Below are 19,346 nucleotides of genomic sequence, written 5' to 3'. Positions count from 1 at the left end.
TAGATTATATAATGGTAAGACAGAGATTCAGGAACCAGGTTTTAAATTGAAGACATTTCCAGGGTCAGATGTGGACTATGACCACAATCTATTGGTTATGAACTGTAGATTAAAACTGAAGAAACTGCAAAAAGGTGGGAATTTTAGAAGATGGGACCTGGATAAATTGAAAGAACCAGAAGTTGTAGAGAGCTTCAGGGAGAGCATTAGGGAACGATTGACAAGAATGGGGGAAGGAAATACAGTAGAAGAAGAATGGGTAGCGTTGAGAGACGAAATAGTGAAGGTAGCAGACGATCAAGTGGGTAAAAAGACGAGAGGTAATAGAAATCCTTGGGTAACAGAAGAGGTATTGAATTTACTTGATGAAAGGAGAAAATATAAAAATGCAGTAAATGAAGTGGGCAAAAAGGAATACAAACGTCTCAAAAATGAGATCGACAGGAAGTGCAAAATGGCTAAGTAGGAATGGCTAGAGGACAAATGTAAGGATGTAGAGGCGCATATCACAAGGGGTAAGATAGATACTGCCTACAGGAAAATTAAAGAGACCTTTGGAGAAAAGAGAACCACTTGCATAAATATCAAGAGCTCAGATGGAAACCCAGTTCTAAGCAAAGAAGGGAAAGCAGAAAGATGGAAGGAGTATATAGAGGGTCTATACAAGTGCGATGTTTTTGAGGACAATATTATAGAAATGGAAGAGAATGTAGATAAAGATGAAATAGGAGATACGATACTGCGTGAAGAGTTTGACAGAGCACTGAAAGACCTAAGTCGAAACAAGGCCCCAGGAGTAGACAACATTCCATTAGAACTACTGACAGCCTTGGGAGAGCCAGGCCTAACAAAACCCTACCAACTAGTGAGCAAGATGTATGAGACAGGCAAAATACCCTCAGACTTCAAGATGAATATAATAATTCCAACCCCAAAGAAAGCAGGTGTTGACACATGTGAAAATCACCGAACTATCAGTTTAATAAGCCACGGCTGCAAAATACTAACACGAATTCTTTACAGATGAATGGAAAAACTGGTAGAAGATGACCTCGGGGAAGATCAGTTTGGATTCCGTAGAAATGTTGGAACACGTGAGCCAATACTGACCCTACAACTTATCTTAGAAAATAGATTAAGGAAAGGCAAACCTATGTTTCTAGCATTTGTAGACTTAGAGAAAGCTTTTGACAATGTTGACTGGAATACTCTCTTTCAAATTCTGAAGGTGGCAGGGGTAAAATACAGAGAGCGAAAGGCTATTTACAATTTGTACAGAAACCAGATGGCAGTTATGAGTCAAGGGGCATGAAAGGGAAGCAGTGGTTGGGAAGGGAGTGAGACACGGTTGTAGCCTATCCCCGATGTTATTCAATATGTATATTGAGCAAGCAGTAAAGGAAACAAAAGAAAAATTTAGAGTAGGAATTAAAATCCATGGAGAAGAAATAAAAACTTTGTAGTTCGTCGATGACATTGTATTTCTGTCAGAGACAGCAAAGGACCTGGAAGAGCAGCTGAACGGAATGGGCAGTGTCTTCAAAGGAGGATATAAGATTATCATCAACAAAAGCAAAACGAGGATAATGGAATGTAGTCAAATTAAATGGGTGATGCTGCGGGAATTAGATTAGGAAATGAGACACTCAAACTAGTAAATGAGTTTTACTATTTGGGGAGCAAAATAACTGATGATGGTCAAAGTAGAGAGGATATAAAATGTAGACTGGCAATGGCAAGGAAAGTGTTTCTGAAGAAGAGAATTTGTTAACATCGAGTATAGATTTAAGTGTCTGGAAGTCGTTTCTGAAAGTATTTGTATGGAGTGTACCCATGTATGGAAGTGAAACATGGACGATAACTAGTTTGGACAAGAAGAGAATAGAAGCTTTCAAAATGTGGTACTACAGAAGAATGCTGAAGATTAGATGGATAGATCACATAACTAATGAGGAGGTATTGAACAGAATTGGAGAGAAGAGAAATTTGTGGCACAACTTGACTAGAAGAAGGGATTTGTTGGTAGGGCATATTCTGAGGCATCAAGGGATCACCAATTTAGTATTGGAGGGCAGTGTGGAGGGTAAAAATCGTAGAGGGAGACCAAGAGATGAATAACGTATTTACTCGAATCTAAGCCGCACTTGTTTTCCGGTTTTTGTAATCCAAAAAACCGCCTGCGGCTTAGAATTGAGTGCAAAGTAAGCGGAAGTTCTGAAAAATGTTGGTAGGTGCCACCACAACTAACTTATGCCGTCGAATATATGTAGCACTACACAGGCATGCTTTGCAGGCAGAAAGATAAATACTAGAGCCAAAACCTCTGCGTCAGTAAATAAATTAAAAAAAAAAGGTGGAAGACGAGCTTTTTTCTCCGCCCTGAGTTTCGACCATTGCATTTTCATACATTATCCAACGAAGTAAATACAAATGCCGTATTGTTCATCTTCGAATGTGGCAGCATTTCAATGTACTACGAAAATCCGACTGGCATGACTGTTTGGGATGTTTGTCAATATGACCAACTCTATGTTCTGAATTTTGTTCCTAAGTGTGAAAGGAGATGATGGCAAATAGGAACTTTTATGAATTGTGAATCACATGCAGTATTCTCTTCACCATAAGAATAATACGAATATAAACATTTTGCCATGTATTCTTTCGTGTTTGCTGCTATCTCATTTAAATCCTGTCTGCCTAATAAACTACGAAACTAGAGTGAGACAACAGCAAACGTGGAAGAGTATACATATCATGTCATGTTTATATTCATATTATTCTTATGCCTAATAGTGATACAGTCAGAAATGAAGCACGGCAATTGACTAGATTTTTAAATCTAAGATGACTCTAATTTCTGTGCAGAATGTAATGTACGAAAGAGGCGTCTGCAAAGATTTTCAAACGCAGAAAAATTTTCGCTAAACTCTCGTTCAGAACATCTTCTATCATATGCAGTCTATTATTTGGTTCTTTCTGATCATTATCAAAGAAAGCAGCAAAGAAAACAAATAGCAGTCTCTTGCCACTGTTTCGCTGATGAGACGATTCCTTTTTTTTTAAAAAAAAAAAAAAAAAAAAAAAAAAAAAAAAAGCGGCGGTCGGCGGTAGCGCGCACAAAAGCAAGCCATGCCGCGAGCGGCGGCAGGTCATAAACACTCATAATCAGAATGCGACAAACAATGCATGACACATTAAAATAATGCATTTTTTTCAGCTTAGAGTGACGTAAACACCTATAACAAAGAGAACGGCACTTATCAGATCAAAGAAAAATAAGCAATCAATTCAAACCAGACGAAGCATGTGAAAAAGGAAGGGTAACCGTATCAATAAGGACGGAGCGCCTGACCTGGTAAAGCTTAACTGCTAAGCTTACGACTCGAACCAAACTACTGTAGCTGTATCGTCATTCATTCGACCTAAATTGTGTCTCATATTACTATGGACCAACCTTGTTTCGATTTGGAGGTGCGGCCTAAAACTTTTCTCTCCCCTTGAATTTCGAGTCTCAAATTTCAGGTGCGGCTTAGATTCGGGAAATTTTTTTTTCCTTGATTTCGAGTCTCATTTTTCAGGTGCGGCTTAGATTCGAGTGCGGCTTAGATTCGAGTAAATACGGTACACTAAACAGATTCAGAAGGATGTAGGTTGCAGTGGGTACTGGGAAATGAAGAACCTTGCACAAGATAGAGTAGCATGGAGAGCTGCTCAAACCAGTCTCTGAACTGAAGACCACAAAAACAACAACAACATTTCTAATTTTGTGGAAAATTAATTATTACCATTGAAAAGAGGCAAATAAACGTATCATAGTTTTTTTAAGTATAATAAATCAAATGAAACATGTGCAGCTGGTGACAAAATGTGAAGGACAATGTCAATGCTCTCCGTGTGCAGGAAAATAAAATTGTGATTTGTGAGACAGACTCAGCGAGTAGTAATGGTGTTCAGCTTATATCATCTTCCTTCTCCGCTCAAAGGAAAGTTGATAGTCCCAAATCACCATTCCCAACTAAAGGAAAATTTAATAAAGACTAGTTAAGCCATTTTTGAGTGGCTACTGTACAATGATGTAACAAAGCTTGCATCTTGCAAATTTTGTTAATAAGTGCAAGCTAGTAACATGGACCAGAATGGGTGAAAAAGTTTTCTGCACCTTGTAAAGGAGAGTCCTTTGTTCTGCATACTTAGAATAAAGTGCACTCTGAAAATGTTGCTTGTGTAAAGGTAAAAGAATGACCAACAGAAATATCACTAGCCATATGCATTTAAAAATAATGGACAGTCATATGTTTTCCTGTCTTAGAAATGTGTTTAATGTAACATGTAGCATTTTCTTTGGTATTGCTAAACATGAGAAGCCATTAAAAGACTTTGTGCACAGAGTTCCCATCAGCATGCATAACAACATGTAAGGGCAGTGGAAACTATGTGCTTGGTGAAAAAACCTTAGAAAATGCACATGAAACAACAACGGTGAAAGAAATATGCATGTTACCTCAACACAAACAAAGGAAAATACACTAATACATAAAAAAACTACAACAAGCTGTAAATTGTGTAGTAGATTTAAAGCAACCAACAAAAACAATTAACAGCTTCATGTAAGAAAGAAAATAAACTCATTGAAGATAGCACAAAAAGGGCTAAAACAAGTCTGGTTAACACAAAACCAGAGAACTGTCTCTTGCATAAGGTGGGATTCCCCTCCAATCTAAGCGACACTGAGCGAGGTAGTACCATGATTATGACAATGGGCTTGCATTTGGAAGGAATTAGGTTCAACTCCTCTTCTGACGATCCCTGTTTAGATTTTTCACATCTCTAAATCTCTTATGGTGAATGGTGGGATGGTTTTCTTGGAAATGAAAAGGCTAATTTTCTTCTCCATTTTTGCCTAATTAGAGACTGTGCTCCACATCTAATGACAGGAAGTTAAACCCTAATTTTCCTTCCTTTCTAGTTATGTGTGAGCTTGGATTGCAGAGTACAGAGCTGCACCCAGGATTATGAAACTTCCTGGCAGATTAAAACTGTGTGCCGGACTAAGACTTGAACTTGAGACCTTTGCCTTTTGTGGGCAAGTGCTCCACCAACTGAGCTACCCAAGCATGACTCATGACCCGCACTCACAGCTTCAATTCTGCCAGTACCTTATCTCCTACCTTCCAAAATTGACAGAAGCTCTTCTGCGAACCTTGCAGAACTAGCACTCCTGGAAGAAAGGATATTGGAGAGACATGGCTTAGCCACAGCCTGGGGGATGTTTCCAGAATGAGATTTTCACTCTGCAGCAAGAGTGTGCACTGATATGAAACTTCCTGGCAGATTAAAACTGTGTACCGGACTGAGACTCAAACTTGGGACCTCTGCCTTTCGCGGGCAAGTGCTCTACCAACAGTACTGTATCCGTAGCTCACTTCTGCAGTGAAACTGTGAATCTCCATATCTGTATGTGAACAGCAGTTCACTGTGTTCTGCTGCAGTCTTAGTAGAACTACATTGTCACATTATGTGGATACTTTACTGAGCTGTAAAAATGTGGGATATGATGAACTGTCTAGAAATGTCACACGAGTGAAGAAAGATGCCAGAAATGCTAGTGTCAGGCACACCTTGGACAGCCTAGGGAACCAGCATAGCTAATCTTGCTTTCAATACAGGACACATGACATGATTAAGATTTCTATTTCTGCTTGCTCTCTTTGCAATTGTCTTATTAATAAAACACTAAATCATTGCACTAAGGTAATCTTAAATAGAGATCTGGGTTTCTTGCATCACAGTCAATAAAGGACTTGCCTTATGAAATCAGTTAGCTTGGGTTCCCACAAGATTGTATTGTATTTATTGGTCCAGTAAATTTTACATGTACAGTACAGCACATCAGATATTGGACAGGTCAAAGTATATCTTACAATTAAAACACTTTAGAAACTAGAAAATTATGTTCACAAAATTTTACAGCACTTCATATACTGGGCAAGTCAATGTGTAAGTTATAATTAAACCACAATAGAAACTTAAAGTTCACAAATGAATACATGTATAAGCCAATATTAACGATTACAGTATTTGCATGATCCTCACTTAAGCTCTAAGGATTTTTGAGGAACTCTTCTACACTATGAATTGAGCGCAAAGATTATTGGTTTAATAGCTTTAATCTGCCAGGAAGTTTATAATTAGTGCGCTCTTTGCTGCAGAGAAATAATCTGCTCTGGAAATAATACACAACATAAAATCTTGTATTCTTATGTGTATCCTAGATATCTGCTATTCTTTGACAGTTATCAGACAGGTCACACACTGTTTATTTACAGCTGCTTGCCTTATTTGTAACTACTCATTATAAATGGGAAGCAACAGCTTGTTTTATGAATAGCAGCTTTGTTAATTTATAACAGAATAGATGAATACAGCCTGAAGAATTAGTTTCTAACAGTTGCTTCTCTCTGCTAACGTATGCCTGGACTCATTCTTCTTTACTATAAGTTCTTCATGAAACAAACTCTGGTATACAAATAAATAAGCAAATAAAACAATGAATTTGAAGATGGAACCAGATCCAGTAGTGAAGCAGATCTTGACCCACCACTGCTAGTTTGCAACAGCATCATTTGTGCAACTGGTGTCATACAGGTGCAAACAACAACAGTGGCAGAGCGGCAGATACATGTCTTGTTACTACAAATGCATCTTATATGTCATGTTCCCACAAATGCACCAAAGAAATTACTATTGCTATTTCTGGCAGATACATGCCCTGTTACCAAAATGTATCTTATATGTCCTATTACCACAAATGCAATAGAAATTGCCACTAATGTTCCCGACATGCACAGCCCCAATCTAGTGCCAGAAAGTGGTTGGTGAGCTGTGGCCAGATTTAGAGCAGTTTTGTGAGAAAGGCCGATGTGGTAAATTCCTGAAGAGATAACCCATTTTCCAAACAAACAAGTTTATGACACAGGTCATGCTTCTCCTACTCAAGCACTGGTCTCTATTTTTTTGAGGTCCAGGCAGTCACAGAGGGATGAGAAGGGGCCGCTAATTGAAGGTAGGTAGAACACAGGCAAGTAGTGTCACAGAGGGGTGTAATACTCCCTCACACCTAACTCTACGTAAGTTGTGTGAGCTGTTGTTTTATTTGATTGTGTTATGAATGATTAATTTGGGCAATTGGATTCAAAGTTAATTGTTGTTCTCTTAAACATACCATAATTAGTTTACAATACAGATTGGACTGTAAATCATTTGTGTCAGGTCAAACAAATCTGTAACTACATATTTACCAAGGTAACATTGTGGTCACCAGTCCCCTTCAGGCATACTTTTTAATGAGTAAAGAAATTGTAAAAATTGAACCCAAAATTTTTATTACTACATAACTATTTGCATTAATGAAGAAGGAATGCTTTCCTCTTCAGGTTATTTTTGGTTATTACATTCTAGATGACAAATTACATTAATTGCTGTCATGTCTAGGATATTGTAAATGACAAGCATTGACCATCTCCTGCAAGCAAGCTTAGTTGAATATTTATGAGTTATTTGATAAACAATGTCCACATGCATATAGAAGGTAACAGTTTCTGGTTTCTTCTTCACTCACTGTTACTTCAGAATCAAGTGTGCTGAGAAGAGTGACATCCTTGTCTGTCTTCCCTTGTACACTGTAAGGGTGGACTCTGTCTTATCAGTCTCTTTCCTGATGACAGTGGAATGTAAGTCAGAATTGTTATTCTCCATGCAATTGGGGATCTCTCAGGGAATCATTTTCACTGTACCCACCGACAACATGTTCTTCTGTTGAAGTTTGTTAGCTACTGGAAGAAGATATGTGAAGAAGCTGTCTGATTTCGTATTCCTTCCTTACTATGGAAGTGGCTTTAAGAAGTGAAGACTGACACATTCCCAAAGGCTGGTTGTCTGGTTGGTGTTCATACTTACTAAGACAAGGGACGGCATTGTAAATGTACTTAGATGTCACTTTTGCAACTATCCAAACCTTGAGTTCATATTTGTCAGGTTTGTTTGATATAAACTGAGAAAACTTGCATGTTGCTTTCCTTGGAAGAAATTGAAGAAATTGCTCGTGAGGACCTCGTCTTATTGTAGCACTGACCATCGGGAAGAAAGATTTGCGCGAACCTGAGAGCTGTGCTGGTAGTAGCTTAGCTGCTGGCAGGTCTCCCACACTGGACAGTTCTCAGTGGATGAACCAGATGAAGCATGTCCCAAAATGCTCCATCTCTTCTCACAACCATTTCCATAGTTGTTGACCCAACACCTTAGATACCCAACAAAGATGTGATGCAATGTGTGCCGAACAGTGTGTGGCACGTAGGAAGATGTGTCATGAATGTTGCCTCAGGGGTAGTGGATGATCTCTCTGAGGAATTAGCTTTACACCGGCATGGGACTCTGCTGGTGTTCACCTAATTTGCCACAATTCTCATGGGACCAAAATGGAGAAGACAAATATCAGTTTAATAACTGAGGGCTTTATGATACCTCAAATACTTAAACGTAAGGTCTGAAACCAATGGAAGCTGTTTCTGCAACCGGATTCGGTAACAGACCAGTCCAAGAAGTGGAATACAACAATGACAAGTTGGACCAGTTCAAGGTCAAACCCTTATCTGGGGCTCAGATGGGGAAATTTCTTTGAGAACAAAAAGAAAAGTAAAGAATGGCTTCCTAGAAACAAATGAAGGGAATTAAAAGACATTGAACCTAAGATTCCCAAAAATTGATGTTTCAGAGTGAAGGTGTCAACAGATCCCTTATACTTAAAAGAAAGGGAACAAGAGAGTAAATGAAGAGCCAACAGACCCAGAAAAAGCCGAAACAGACATACAGTATTCTGTTTTTAGAATGGGAGTTATCCAACAAGGATATCCACTTGTCAACTTCACCTCACAGCAGGAAGAGATAGTTAAGACAGCTCTCTTTATAAAGACTGAGGAAGACAGAAATGTAGGTTCCAAATTCAGGAGAGTCTGTCTGGACAAAGTTCCTCTAATCTTTATCTGTGAGAGGATGACAACAATAGATTGGTTTAAGGACATGACACCAAAGATATCCATGGAAGGAGATGAAGCGATGCTCTAGGCAGCATTGGAACCCTCGAGAACATGAAGATATCTGTTTGTGTACTGAAACTTCTTAAGGATGTTCCTCCAAAGATCCTATTTGAGAAATTATGGATTCACAACCAGAAAGTCTCAACAGGTGACTGGAGAGTAATCAACCAGAAAGCTGCATCTGATAGTGGAACCCTTGTGGCAAAAGTCGGTGAGGAATCTGAGAGAAAGCAATGCTAGAGCAGGACTAAAACTGCATTTAGGGTGGTAGCATGTTACTGTCAAGGTAATTAAGGACTTCAGAAGCGACAATGGTAGCTGGAACACAGTTAGAGGGCAATTGCTAACTTTAGTTACTGTCTGGGAAGACCAGAGAGGGACATGGTCCCGATCCAGAAACCCTCTCTGGTGTTCCCAGATTTTCTTCTACATTCAATAATGTCATGTCATCTACATATAGAATATTTTATCCTTCTACTGACCCGAATATTATTTAGAAATAGGCTGAACAGAAGTGGGCCAAGTGTGAGACCCTTGAGGTACACCATACCAAATGTCCCCAATTTCAGAACTGCATCCAGATTCTGTTTTCAGAACTGCATCCAGATTCTGTAATCATACACTGATTTCTGTTATTGACATATGATTTTATCCATTGCAGTGCATGACCACACATGACATATCTTTTAAGATTTTCAATTAGTGCTGTATGCATGATTGTGTCAAAAGCTTTAGACAAATCTAGAAACACTGCAAAAAACACACTCATAGCACTTTCCAGTGACAGTACAGGTAACAGCACCGGAAGCACCTGTCTCTTCAAAAGAATATGGCCCTATGATAAATGATGATGTAAACCCGCACCACACAGTGACCTTTTCAGTATGAAGTGGTACTGGTTGACTTTTTTTGTGGATTTTCCGTTGCCCACACTTGACAATTCTGTGTATTGATATATCCTGTTAGATGAAAATGGGCTTCATCTCTCCAGAAAATCTTCCACGGCTAATCATTGGCCACTTCTATGCGAGCAAGAAATTCTAAAGCAAAGGTCTCTCTTGCTGACATGTCAACAGGAAGCAACTTTTACACATGGGTAATTGTGAATGAATGCCAAAGAAGAAAGTTTTGTAGGATTTTATGCACCGTGCTCACAGGTATGTCCAATGTTTGGGCAATTCTCCGTGCACTACACGTTTGCACCCCACCACTCGTCTGCTCCTGCATTGCTGTGGCCACTGCTTCCACTGATGTCAAATCAATTTGTTTTCTCCCTCTACTAGGCTGCACACCAAAAGAACCCGTCTTTTTGAATTTATGCGGACCAACGCCTTTTTTCAGACCCTTCAGTGTCCGAAATTTCTGCAGAAGGATGTATGCACAGTCATCATTCCTGTAATACAGCTTTACAAGCAGAGTGCGATCCTGCATCGATACAGTCATGGCGAATGCCGCAGACACGAAAGGAGGAGAAGCTGTGTACCCAGAATGTTTATACCAACTTCAATGGGTCGTGCGCATGACAGGTTTTTCCATTTACGTATTCTGACACATACAGCGCCATCTACTGATCAATTTTCACACTATTTTTCTTCTTCTGCCATATGTTTTCCCCCTTCTCCGATAATATCCTGTTGCAAATTGACATCATTCTGACCAGTGGTGATATTTCTACAGTGTTTTCAAAAGTTAAACTTTAATTATAATCACCCTGTGTGTGTGTGTGTGTGTGTGTGTGTGTGTGTGTGTGTGTGTGTGTGTGTGTGTGTGTGTGTGTGTGTCATATATATGATGATCAGAGGTCACTGTTTGCAGAACTTTTGCTTTACTGTTTCCAATATTAGTGATAACATTATCAGTGATGACCTGACTCTGGTTAGTTACCCTCTAGGTGCAATTATTACTGTTTTCGTATTACACTGTAGTACGGTTTCTTTAAATGCTTGTTTTGGTTTTGACTCTTTATCCATATCTATGTGTAGTCTCCACATATTACAACAAATTTTTTTTTTTTTTTTTTTTTTTTTTTTTTTCCAGAAATGTTGCAACATTACCATTTAGAACCATGTACACAGGAAATTCTTAGTTCTTCACTCTTCATGCCAATAATCTCAAAATATTTTCAATGTATGCTGGAAGATTTATACATTTACAGTATTCAGTGTCTTGAAGATTACCAACTTTCTTCTTTTACATAGCAAGACCTTATGTTTTGATCTACAGAATTAATCATAAGACATAATACTTCTGGTCATTTTTCGTTCAGGGATACTTCTACTTCTAGTTTTTTGTTGCCTAGGTATTGAATGTTTGCACAAGACTTTTAATAGCATTTTCTTTTTGATGACTCCTGAGTTGTTGAAAATCTGTTCTCGTTGGAAGTGATCACATTTTATTTGTTATTATGTATTTTACCCCTCTCCTGTTCCCTTAACTGTGGCTTAAAAATCTTTAGGTAACTGCTTGTATTCTCTGCAAAGTCCATGTTGGTTTCCTTTCTTTTTGTCCACTTTGAAGTTGCTGATGCTGCTTTTTCGTACCAGGGCTTTGGTGTATTTCATATTCTTTTTGTGGTGTTGTGTGTGATGGTTCATTTATTACATTTAACGCAGCTACAGATGGTTCTTGTGTTAACACATTGTGATCTTGCTATTTTTTACAGTGTGATGGTTGTGACATCTTCCTGGTTTTTTGATTTTGTAAGAGATTTTCTTCTTCTGTCACTATCGTTATTTTGCATTACTGTGGCCTGCATTTTGGTTGTTATAGCATACTGCAATTCGCTGGATAGCATCTTTCTTTTTCTTTCTTTTATATCCAGTCCTTGCCATGCGAAATTACATCAGCTATGGTGATGTGGTTGTATTGTTCAGCTGGTTTTACACTATGCTTGTTCAGTTGATATATAACATATTTGCCTACACTCTGTCCTGCTGGTATGGAATTTTACACAGTATCCCCTTATGTGTATTGAGTTTCTGATTACCTTATTTCCAATGTTTCTGAATGTACGTGTCTTCTACCAATTTCTACTGCCATTTGCTCCAGCAAATACTACTAGTGCATCTTCTTTTCCCACGTATTTGTTTTTGTTACGACTATCTCTCATAACTTCATTAAATAGCGCACTTGGCTTGACAGAAGACGTTAGAGGGAGCGCGTCTTGCAGTAACTCATTTAAAATACATATGCAAACTTTTTCGCATTTTAGTCAATTAACATGAGAACGTTAGTTTCTTGCACTTCTGCATTACTGTGATTCCTGGTGTCGTTCCCTGTTAATTCCATTCGTGTTTGTACTGTAATACGTCTACTGGTGCATCTAATGTATCATATCTATCGGAACATTTAGCAGTGTCGCTGTTGTGTGTTTTCTAATCTTGCAAATGTGGCCCACTGTTTTGGATACTAAGACGAATCGATGCACACTCTTAAGTGACCACATGTATCTTAAGTTTGAGGTTGAAATGGGTGCTAAATCCAGCAGATATAGTGGAAATTTTAGCTGAAAAGATGTTTGCCAGCATTATCTCATACTTGTAAAACTGTCCAGCCAACATGGACTGCACAAACAGAAATGTACATCGATGCAACAATTATCTGTAATTGCAAAGGAAACATGTAAGAAGGCTGTTCCACCTAGAAGCGCATATAGACGTATTACCAATACTGGAAATATTGACCAGCAGCCTACCGACCGATTGCCCCAAAAAATTTCTCAATACTGTCAAATGTCAATACACAATGAGCGTGGAAGTCGAGTGACAGTTTTCGCCTTTCAGATGTTAAAATAGCTTCAAGAGCTGGCCCCACAGCGTTAGTAGGCGCTATGTGCTATTTATATTTTCAATTCGCGTTTGTGCATACCGTATGAAATTTGAGATTCAATTTTTCCAAGTGTATTTTAATGCACTTCATTTAAAAGACAGTTGCAATAGTGTCTACCACTTTAGGGACGGTCAAGGGAGGATTCACCGTGGCATTGCTTTCTTTATTAATTTGAAAACATCTTCAACATAGAAAAGTACATTACATATAAGCAACGAAATGTTCGTCAGTTTCAGGAAATAATCACAAAACTTAAAGTTTCATGTGAATTATCTTCTTACATAACTGCAAATTGTGTTTGCCGATATTAGAGCACTACCTGCCTCTAGAAATCTCAGTTACTCCTAATTTCTCGTCGAGTAAGATTGCCTCTCTCATTAACATACTTTGCTCCTCTACTTTAAGTTGTAGCAAAATTAATAATTTTTCGTACGATGCAGAGCTCATCCGAAAATGTTTAAGTTCTATGGTTCAGGTTACAGTCAATGAATTAAGATGTGAAAAGTCGCACTTTGTTTCACTCTTTTCCATTGTTTCTGACCACTTGTAGCTAATACAGTCGTGGCACACACTCTTCCTTTGAGCGTTCAGTACCATGCGGTAACACTGTAGGCTAAAATCACTTTGCCAGCTGGCAATAATTTGATAGTGTGAGGGTGGGTTAAAGGGAATGAAGGTTTGGTAAACTAATATTGTCAATAGACGGTGAAAACTTGCAGGCCCCTTTAGCTGATTATACAAATTATTTGATTACTTTGATTCAAAGAACCTGGGAGCTACTAGCTGCCAGGTCCTTGCAAACAAGTAATTTGTCAAACTTCACTAGTTTGTCAAATTATTTAACACTAACTTTGGCGTGTTTGAGAAGAACTTTGATTGACGACCGAGTTGAGAAGACGTTGAACGTTGTTTGTACTGATGTTTCGTCGCACATTTTTCACGCGAAAAATTATATATGTACAAAAGCAAAAGGGCACTGGCAATCCTAAAAATTCTGGATGTGTCGCGTCTTTCCCCACCATGTATTGCACACGAAAACATTCAGAAGAAAATAAATACTCTATGCACAATAAACAAGCACGAATGCAATAAAATACAAAAAAACTAGACTTTTCACTTGTTCTAAGGACTATGCATACGTTATCACGTTGTGGTTTGATTAACTTTCATTTGATTTTCATGGTTTATATTTATCTCTCAGTTTCAACCATTCTTGCACCATCAGCTTGTTTTCTATTATTCTTTCAAGATAATGCTAAAGTCAATACGAGAAACCCTTTGTCTGCATGTAGCTATCCCCAGTAGCGTCAAAATACTTTGCGACAGCTGATTCGGAAGTGAGGTTAAATTTGACAAACTTTGTTGGTATATCTATGCACGTTTTACAAATCCGTGTATACGAAACAGCGAATTTGACAGACAAGTTAAATCGTTTTCAGAGGTCTCAGTAGAAAATATTATAAAAAATGTCATCTTCTGTGATAGTAATCTACTTATAAACAAATCAACCAAGATATGAAAGTTCGAATTTCCTAAATCGGTAATATTTCTGTCTTGCACTCAAATGGTTCCCCAGTGAGTAGAACGGAACTAAAGGCGTCTATCACCTGGAAAAACACTTGCGTACCTTTCAGTTTGATAAATATGACAACAGTTTCTCTCATGGCCCATCTCACTTGTCAGTGCCATGGTAAACGAAATGCTTACAACAATACCAATTATATGCAATTGTTACTATTAATTCTGCAAACATTTTCGAACAATAAAACTATGTCGAGGTTAAATGCAAATAAACATATAAAATTAGTTACCTGATTTTCGATTGCACCAATTGCGGCTTCCTCTTCTAGCTGGTTATCTAAAAATGAAAGTTCATTAAAGTACCACAACTTGGGGACATATATTTCTCCCGGAGAAGACGCAGATTGCTTCGATTTTCTTATTTTATTGCTCTCCCGGTTGTATGTTGTGCGTACGATATTTATTTTCCTTTTAACATCCTCCCGGGTAATATAAGGCTGAGAAAGACGCAATACTTCTGCTATTTTGTTAATTGCCAGGGCTCTTTTCTTTTTATCCCGATATCCTTCTGATCCTATTTTCCACAATTCTGGAAACTCACGATACAGAGAGATAAATTGCAACAAAAACTCTTTTTCGGTAATCAAGCGCGACGAAACGTCAACACAAACAAGTTCAGACATCTTCGAAGACCGGCAAGCAACTGGCTGTTGTTTGACAAACGCATGCTTAAATAGTCTGTTTGACAAATCCAAAGACGTATAAGAGTGAGGTCAAATCAGGCGTCTCTTAAAATTTCTCTCGACAAACACGTGAAATTTGACAAATTGTCTGATGGTTTACACGGGCGTAAAATACAGGCGACTTTGTCCTGTATTACAACCCAAGCCACGAACCAAGGCAAAGATGTAAGGCAATGTAAATCAGCTTATTATTTAGTAATTCTATGGCTTAGAAACAGATTAATAAATATCCTAACCTCATTGCCTGGGAACTGTGTATGACGTGAACTTTGTGTATCTTGTTTGTATGTATGCAACAATGTTTCGATTTAAATTGAGAAGTAACGGTGGAATAATTTTGAGATTGTTAAACAGCAGAAAGTTGTCAGTGCTTTCAAGAAAGGATGGATGTGGATCATGCCAGTGTACGTGCTCTGCTACAAATTTCCAGTCAAACAAAACTCGCTTTATGTGTATACAACCTTCCATGAAATTAATTGACCGGCACATGTCAGTGCAACCGTTAGGGAAAGTGGAAGCAAAGATTTTTCTCTCGTTTACTTGCAAGAAATGTAACACCAGAAACGCGAAAACAATATCGAAAGTTGCATATGAGAAAGGAGTTGTGATAGTACGCTGTGAGGGTTGTAACAGTAATCATTTGATTGCAGACAATCTAGGTTGGTTTCCCGATTTAGAAGGTAAAAAAAATGTAGAGGAAATACTTGCAGCCAAGGGTGAAAAGGTTATGAAAATTGACAGCGACTCATTTGAAGTTGTTGTGAAAGAAGTAGAAAAAGAGTGCAGCCAGCTTATGGAAAAGGAAAGAACCGATATGTAGTTATGAACATCAGAATTATTTGAAATACTTGCACCAGTGACCAACGTTCCAGAGTTTGATGCCACAGTAATACATCTCTCGTTGCCGGTAAGTGTATTTCACAGTGTGCTCTATATATTTAGGTACCTGTGCTCTGTTGGTGACACTAGTTATGTAGTGATTGTGATTGCAATTGCTGTTTAAATTGGTCACGTAAATTACCTTTTGTAGAGGTACGTATTTGTAATTAGGGCACGTCGTTTTGCATACATCTAGACAATACACATACAACAGGCTACGCAGTAATAACATACAATAGCTTAGCTTGCACAGTATGTACATAATGCTAAGTGATTTACACCAGCATTAAAAATACATTTTTGTGTATATTATTGTACATGAACATTTTAATTCTAGTTAGTTCCTTACATTAATTGTTCATTCTAGTTTCTCTTAATATCGCACCTAATGTTTATCATTCACAGTATTAACTTTTCCTCACTTTCTGCTCATGTACTCACACACACCATACAGTTCTTCTTGCAAAAGCACTCAGGATGCAGGGAACATCGTTTCAGTTTTGAGGTTTTTTTTAACTCTCTTGTCAATGCTTGTATTGATTTTATACTATTTAGGTCCCTTTTTCAAAAATTTGAAGTCTGTAGCCTATGGCACGTGGTTAAATGGTATAAAAATCACACACGGGATCAAAGCACCACTTACGCCCACATTAAGGGTGAGTCACTATAGGGTACTTGGATGGAAATATACAAATTTTCAGCTTAATACCTCCCTTGGTACCATTTCTACAGCCTTTTGTTGATAGGGGTCCCACATTTGCACTACTTTCTCCTACAAGCATGTGTCAAAATGCCAATATTGGATAAATTTAATGAAAGGTACTCTTTAACTCAACAAGCCCCTGCCTTTATATATAGCCTACTTAAACAACTTTTTGTGCTGAGTTAGAATATATTACTGGTTAGATTTTTTAATACATCTCGTGACAGCTGTACTTCAAAAATGGCAGAAAATTTATTGTGTGACATGGAGAGCCCATTTTTAACCTGCCATATATTGTAATTTTATGGATGGATTCAGCCAAGAGTTGATAATATGACACAGCCATGCTGTCGTCCTTGTGCTTGATGTGCAATAGCATTAGTCCTTCTCTGTCAGAATATATACACCAGCCAATTTGATGACAATGTTTTGGTGCCAAATTTTGGGTAGCGCTGGGGGCCCATATCACAGTTGTATGTTCCTTAATCATTTTTATCCTTCTATATGTGGAAAGAGTAGCCTTTAAGCTTCAGAAGTTTAGTTTCATTTTTTTCCCATACCTGCTTGTGGCTGAAAAACATAGCCCAAAGTTATTAATTTTCATGTGCAGTGTATATAGCCTACTCGAATGTGACATTGAGTAAGCAGAAAGTAGCATCACTGATAACTGTTTTTACATCCTTAAAAATACAAGTGTAGTTGTGTACAAATCAATTTGCAGCTATAAAACAATTGAAAATCAAGGGAGTTAGATGTTTAAACACACTGTGTGACTGGAGTAATTCTTTTCCACTTCATACTGAATAAATATTAATTGCAGATACTTTCTTGTTTAGATTTTGAGTAAATATATTGCCTTCCGTACGTTGATGAGGCTGTTATGATTTTAAATATGTGATGCTATGAAATCCAGCTAATGTCTTAAGTGGACAAACAATGGAAGGAATGAACAGGACCATGGGGCAGCATAGAGATGACAAAGGCTGGAATTTATTCATACAGTTTAAATGTTTTAACTGAGTGTGCAGAAGCATCATTGGAAACTCTGCTTAATCTGATCCTGTTTGAACCAAAGGGCTTAAAATGGTGACTTTCTCATGTCCCAACAATTGTATGGCCTTGGAAGGGTCTAATTCACCCATGTGCTGTGACCTGTGACTAACTGCTGTGTTATGGGTGTCATCAAGGTGTGGAGTGTTTGAAATGGATTGTGTGTTGGTTTTTTTTTTTTTTTTTTTAATGTTTCGTTTGGTACTGTGTGTGGATCTTACAGCGAAATTTACCAGTCGTTCCTTGGTTGCTGCTATGGGCAAAAATATAACATCTGTAATTAAATTTCTCCAATTATATTGCCTTTTGGTGGCAAGCAGCGTCAGCAGTGCGCATAATTTATGTTTATGCTTTTTAAACTAGGGATTGTATGTGGCTGTGTTTTCAGTGGCTTTCAGTAAAGGTTATTTTGTTTTGTGTGTGTGTGTGTGTGCGCGCGCGCGCATGCGTGCCTAGATTCATTTGTCAGCTGACTTTGGACTGTAAGCACATTTTTATGTCTTTGTGGTCTTTACAAAGAAGTGTAGTGTGTTTCTTGACGTTTATGATTTTCTTTGAATGTGGGTAGCCTATCAAAATTTGTTGGTGTAGTTCTTTTTAAGTCTGTGTTGGTAATTGGAGCTCATACTTAGTAGTTTATAATGGTATCGAGGAATGTGTTGGAAAGAAAGTAAAAACTAAAAATTTATGACTCATGATGGAATATTGTTAATTAATAATCCACAACTTACAATTCTGTTGGTTGTGGATTCGTGGTATCTTGGGCTTTGTTTGGGTTATGTAGGCCCAGTGAAATTTGCGATAGACCAACCAGGTTCGTGTGTGTGTGTGTGTGTGTGTGTGTGTGTGTGTGTGTGTGTGTGTGTGGGGGGGGGGGGGGGGTTCTGATATTGCTGAGTTTGTTTGAGCTGCTGTATATAGGTCAAATGAAATATTAGATTTCAGTTGTGTGTTCTTTTGTATTTTCTTTGTGCAGTTTATACTTGAGGATTTCATGCAATTTTCAGTTTTGTTTGTTTTGGAATGGTGACGTTATTCTTATTGTTGTATATTAAGCTTGGCTTGTCCCCGCCCTAAACTCTCTATTTCCAACAGTAGATTTATATTATTTCTGGAGTGAAATATTTTGTATCATTTATATCTTTGTTCGTGGGTGTTATTTGATATGCTATGGTCATCATGTTGTATATACTTAAAATAGGGGTGTCTGCTATCTTTATGATGTCACAGGTCAAAACAGATGGGTGGAATTGGACACTTCCACATTACCCATTGCAGAACTTAAACAGATCAAGAGGCATAAGTATGTGATTAATCAAAGACCTCTGCAAACTAGCATGAGCTGCCAATTTTTTAGCAGTTCCCCTAACTCCATCAGAAGGATATTTTCCCTGACTGGTTCCAAAGGAATTCCATGCAGCAGATATACCAAAGCCCCTTATGTTCAGACATAAATATGATGAAGGCAACCATTAATAATCCAGATGTAGTTCCTTACTGACAAAGTAACCCACAAAGGCATGTAATGTA

General features: G+C 38.0%; 1 protein-coding gene across 1 annotated transcript in view; it reads right to left on the bottom strand.

Moving 5' to 3' along the window:
- The window catches only part of LOC124619457, a 142,977-nt gene extending 127,812 nt beyond the window's left edge, over positions 1 to 15,165 (bottom strand). The window contains exon 1 of the mRNA XM_047145856.1: positions 14,732 to 15,165. Within this exon, the coding sequence (XP_047001812.1) occupies positions 14,732 to 15,124 (393 nt within the window). The 5' untranslated portion in view covers positions 15,125 to 15,165. The remainder of the gene's footprint in view (positions 1 to 14,731) is intronic.
- Positions 15,166 to 19,346: the final 4,181 nt, after the last annotated feature.

Source organism: Schistocerca americana, chromosome 6 (genome assembly GCF_021461395.2).
Source record: "Schistocerca americana isolate TAMUIC-IGC-003095 chromosome 6, iqSchAmer2.1, whole genome shotgun sequence".
In the NCBI taxonomy this organism is placed as follows: Eukaryota; Metazoa; Arthropoda; class Insecta; order Orthoptera; family Acrididae; genus Schistocerca; species Schistocerca americana.
Note: the sequence above shows the minus strand (reverse complement) of the source record. Positions and strands in the feature narration are given on the sequence as shown.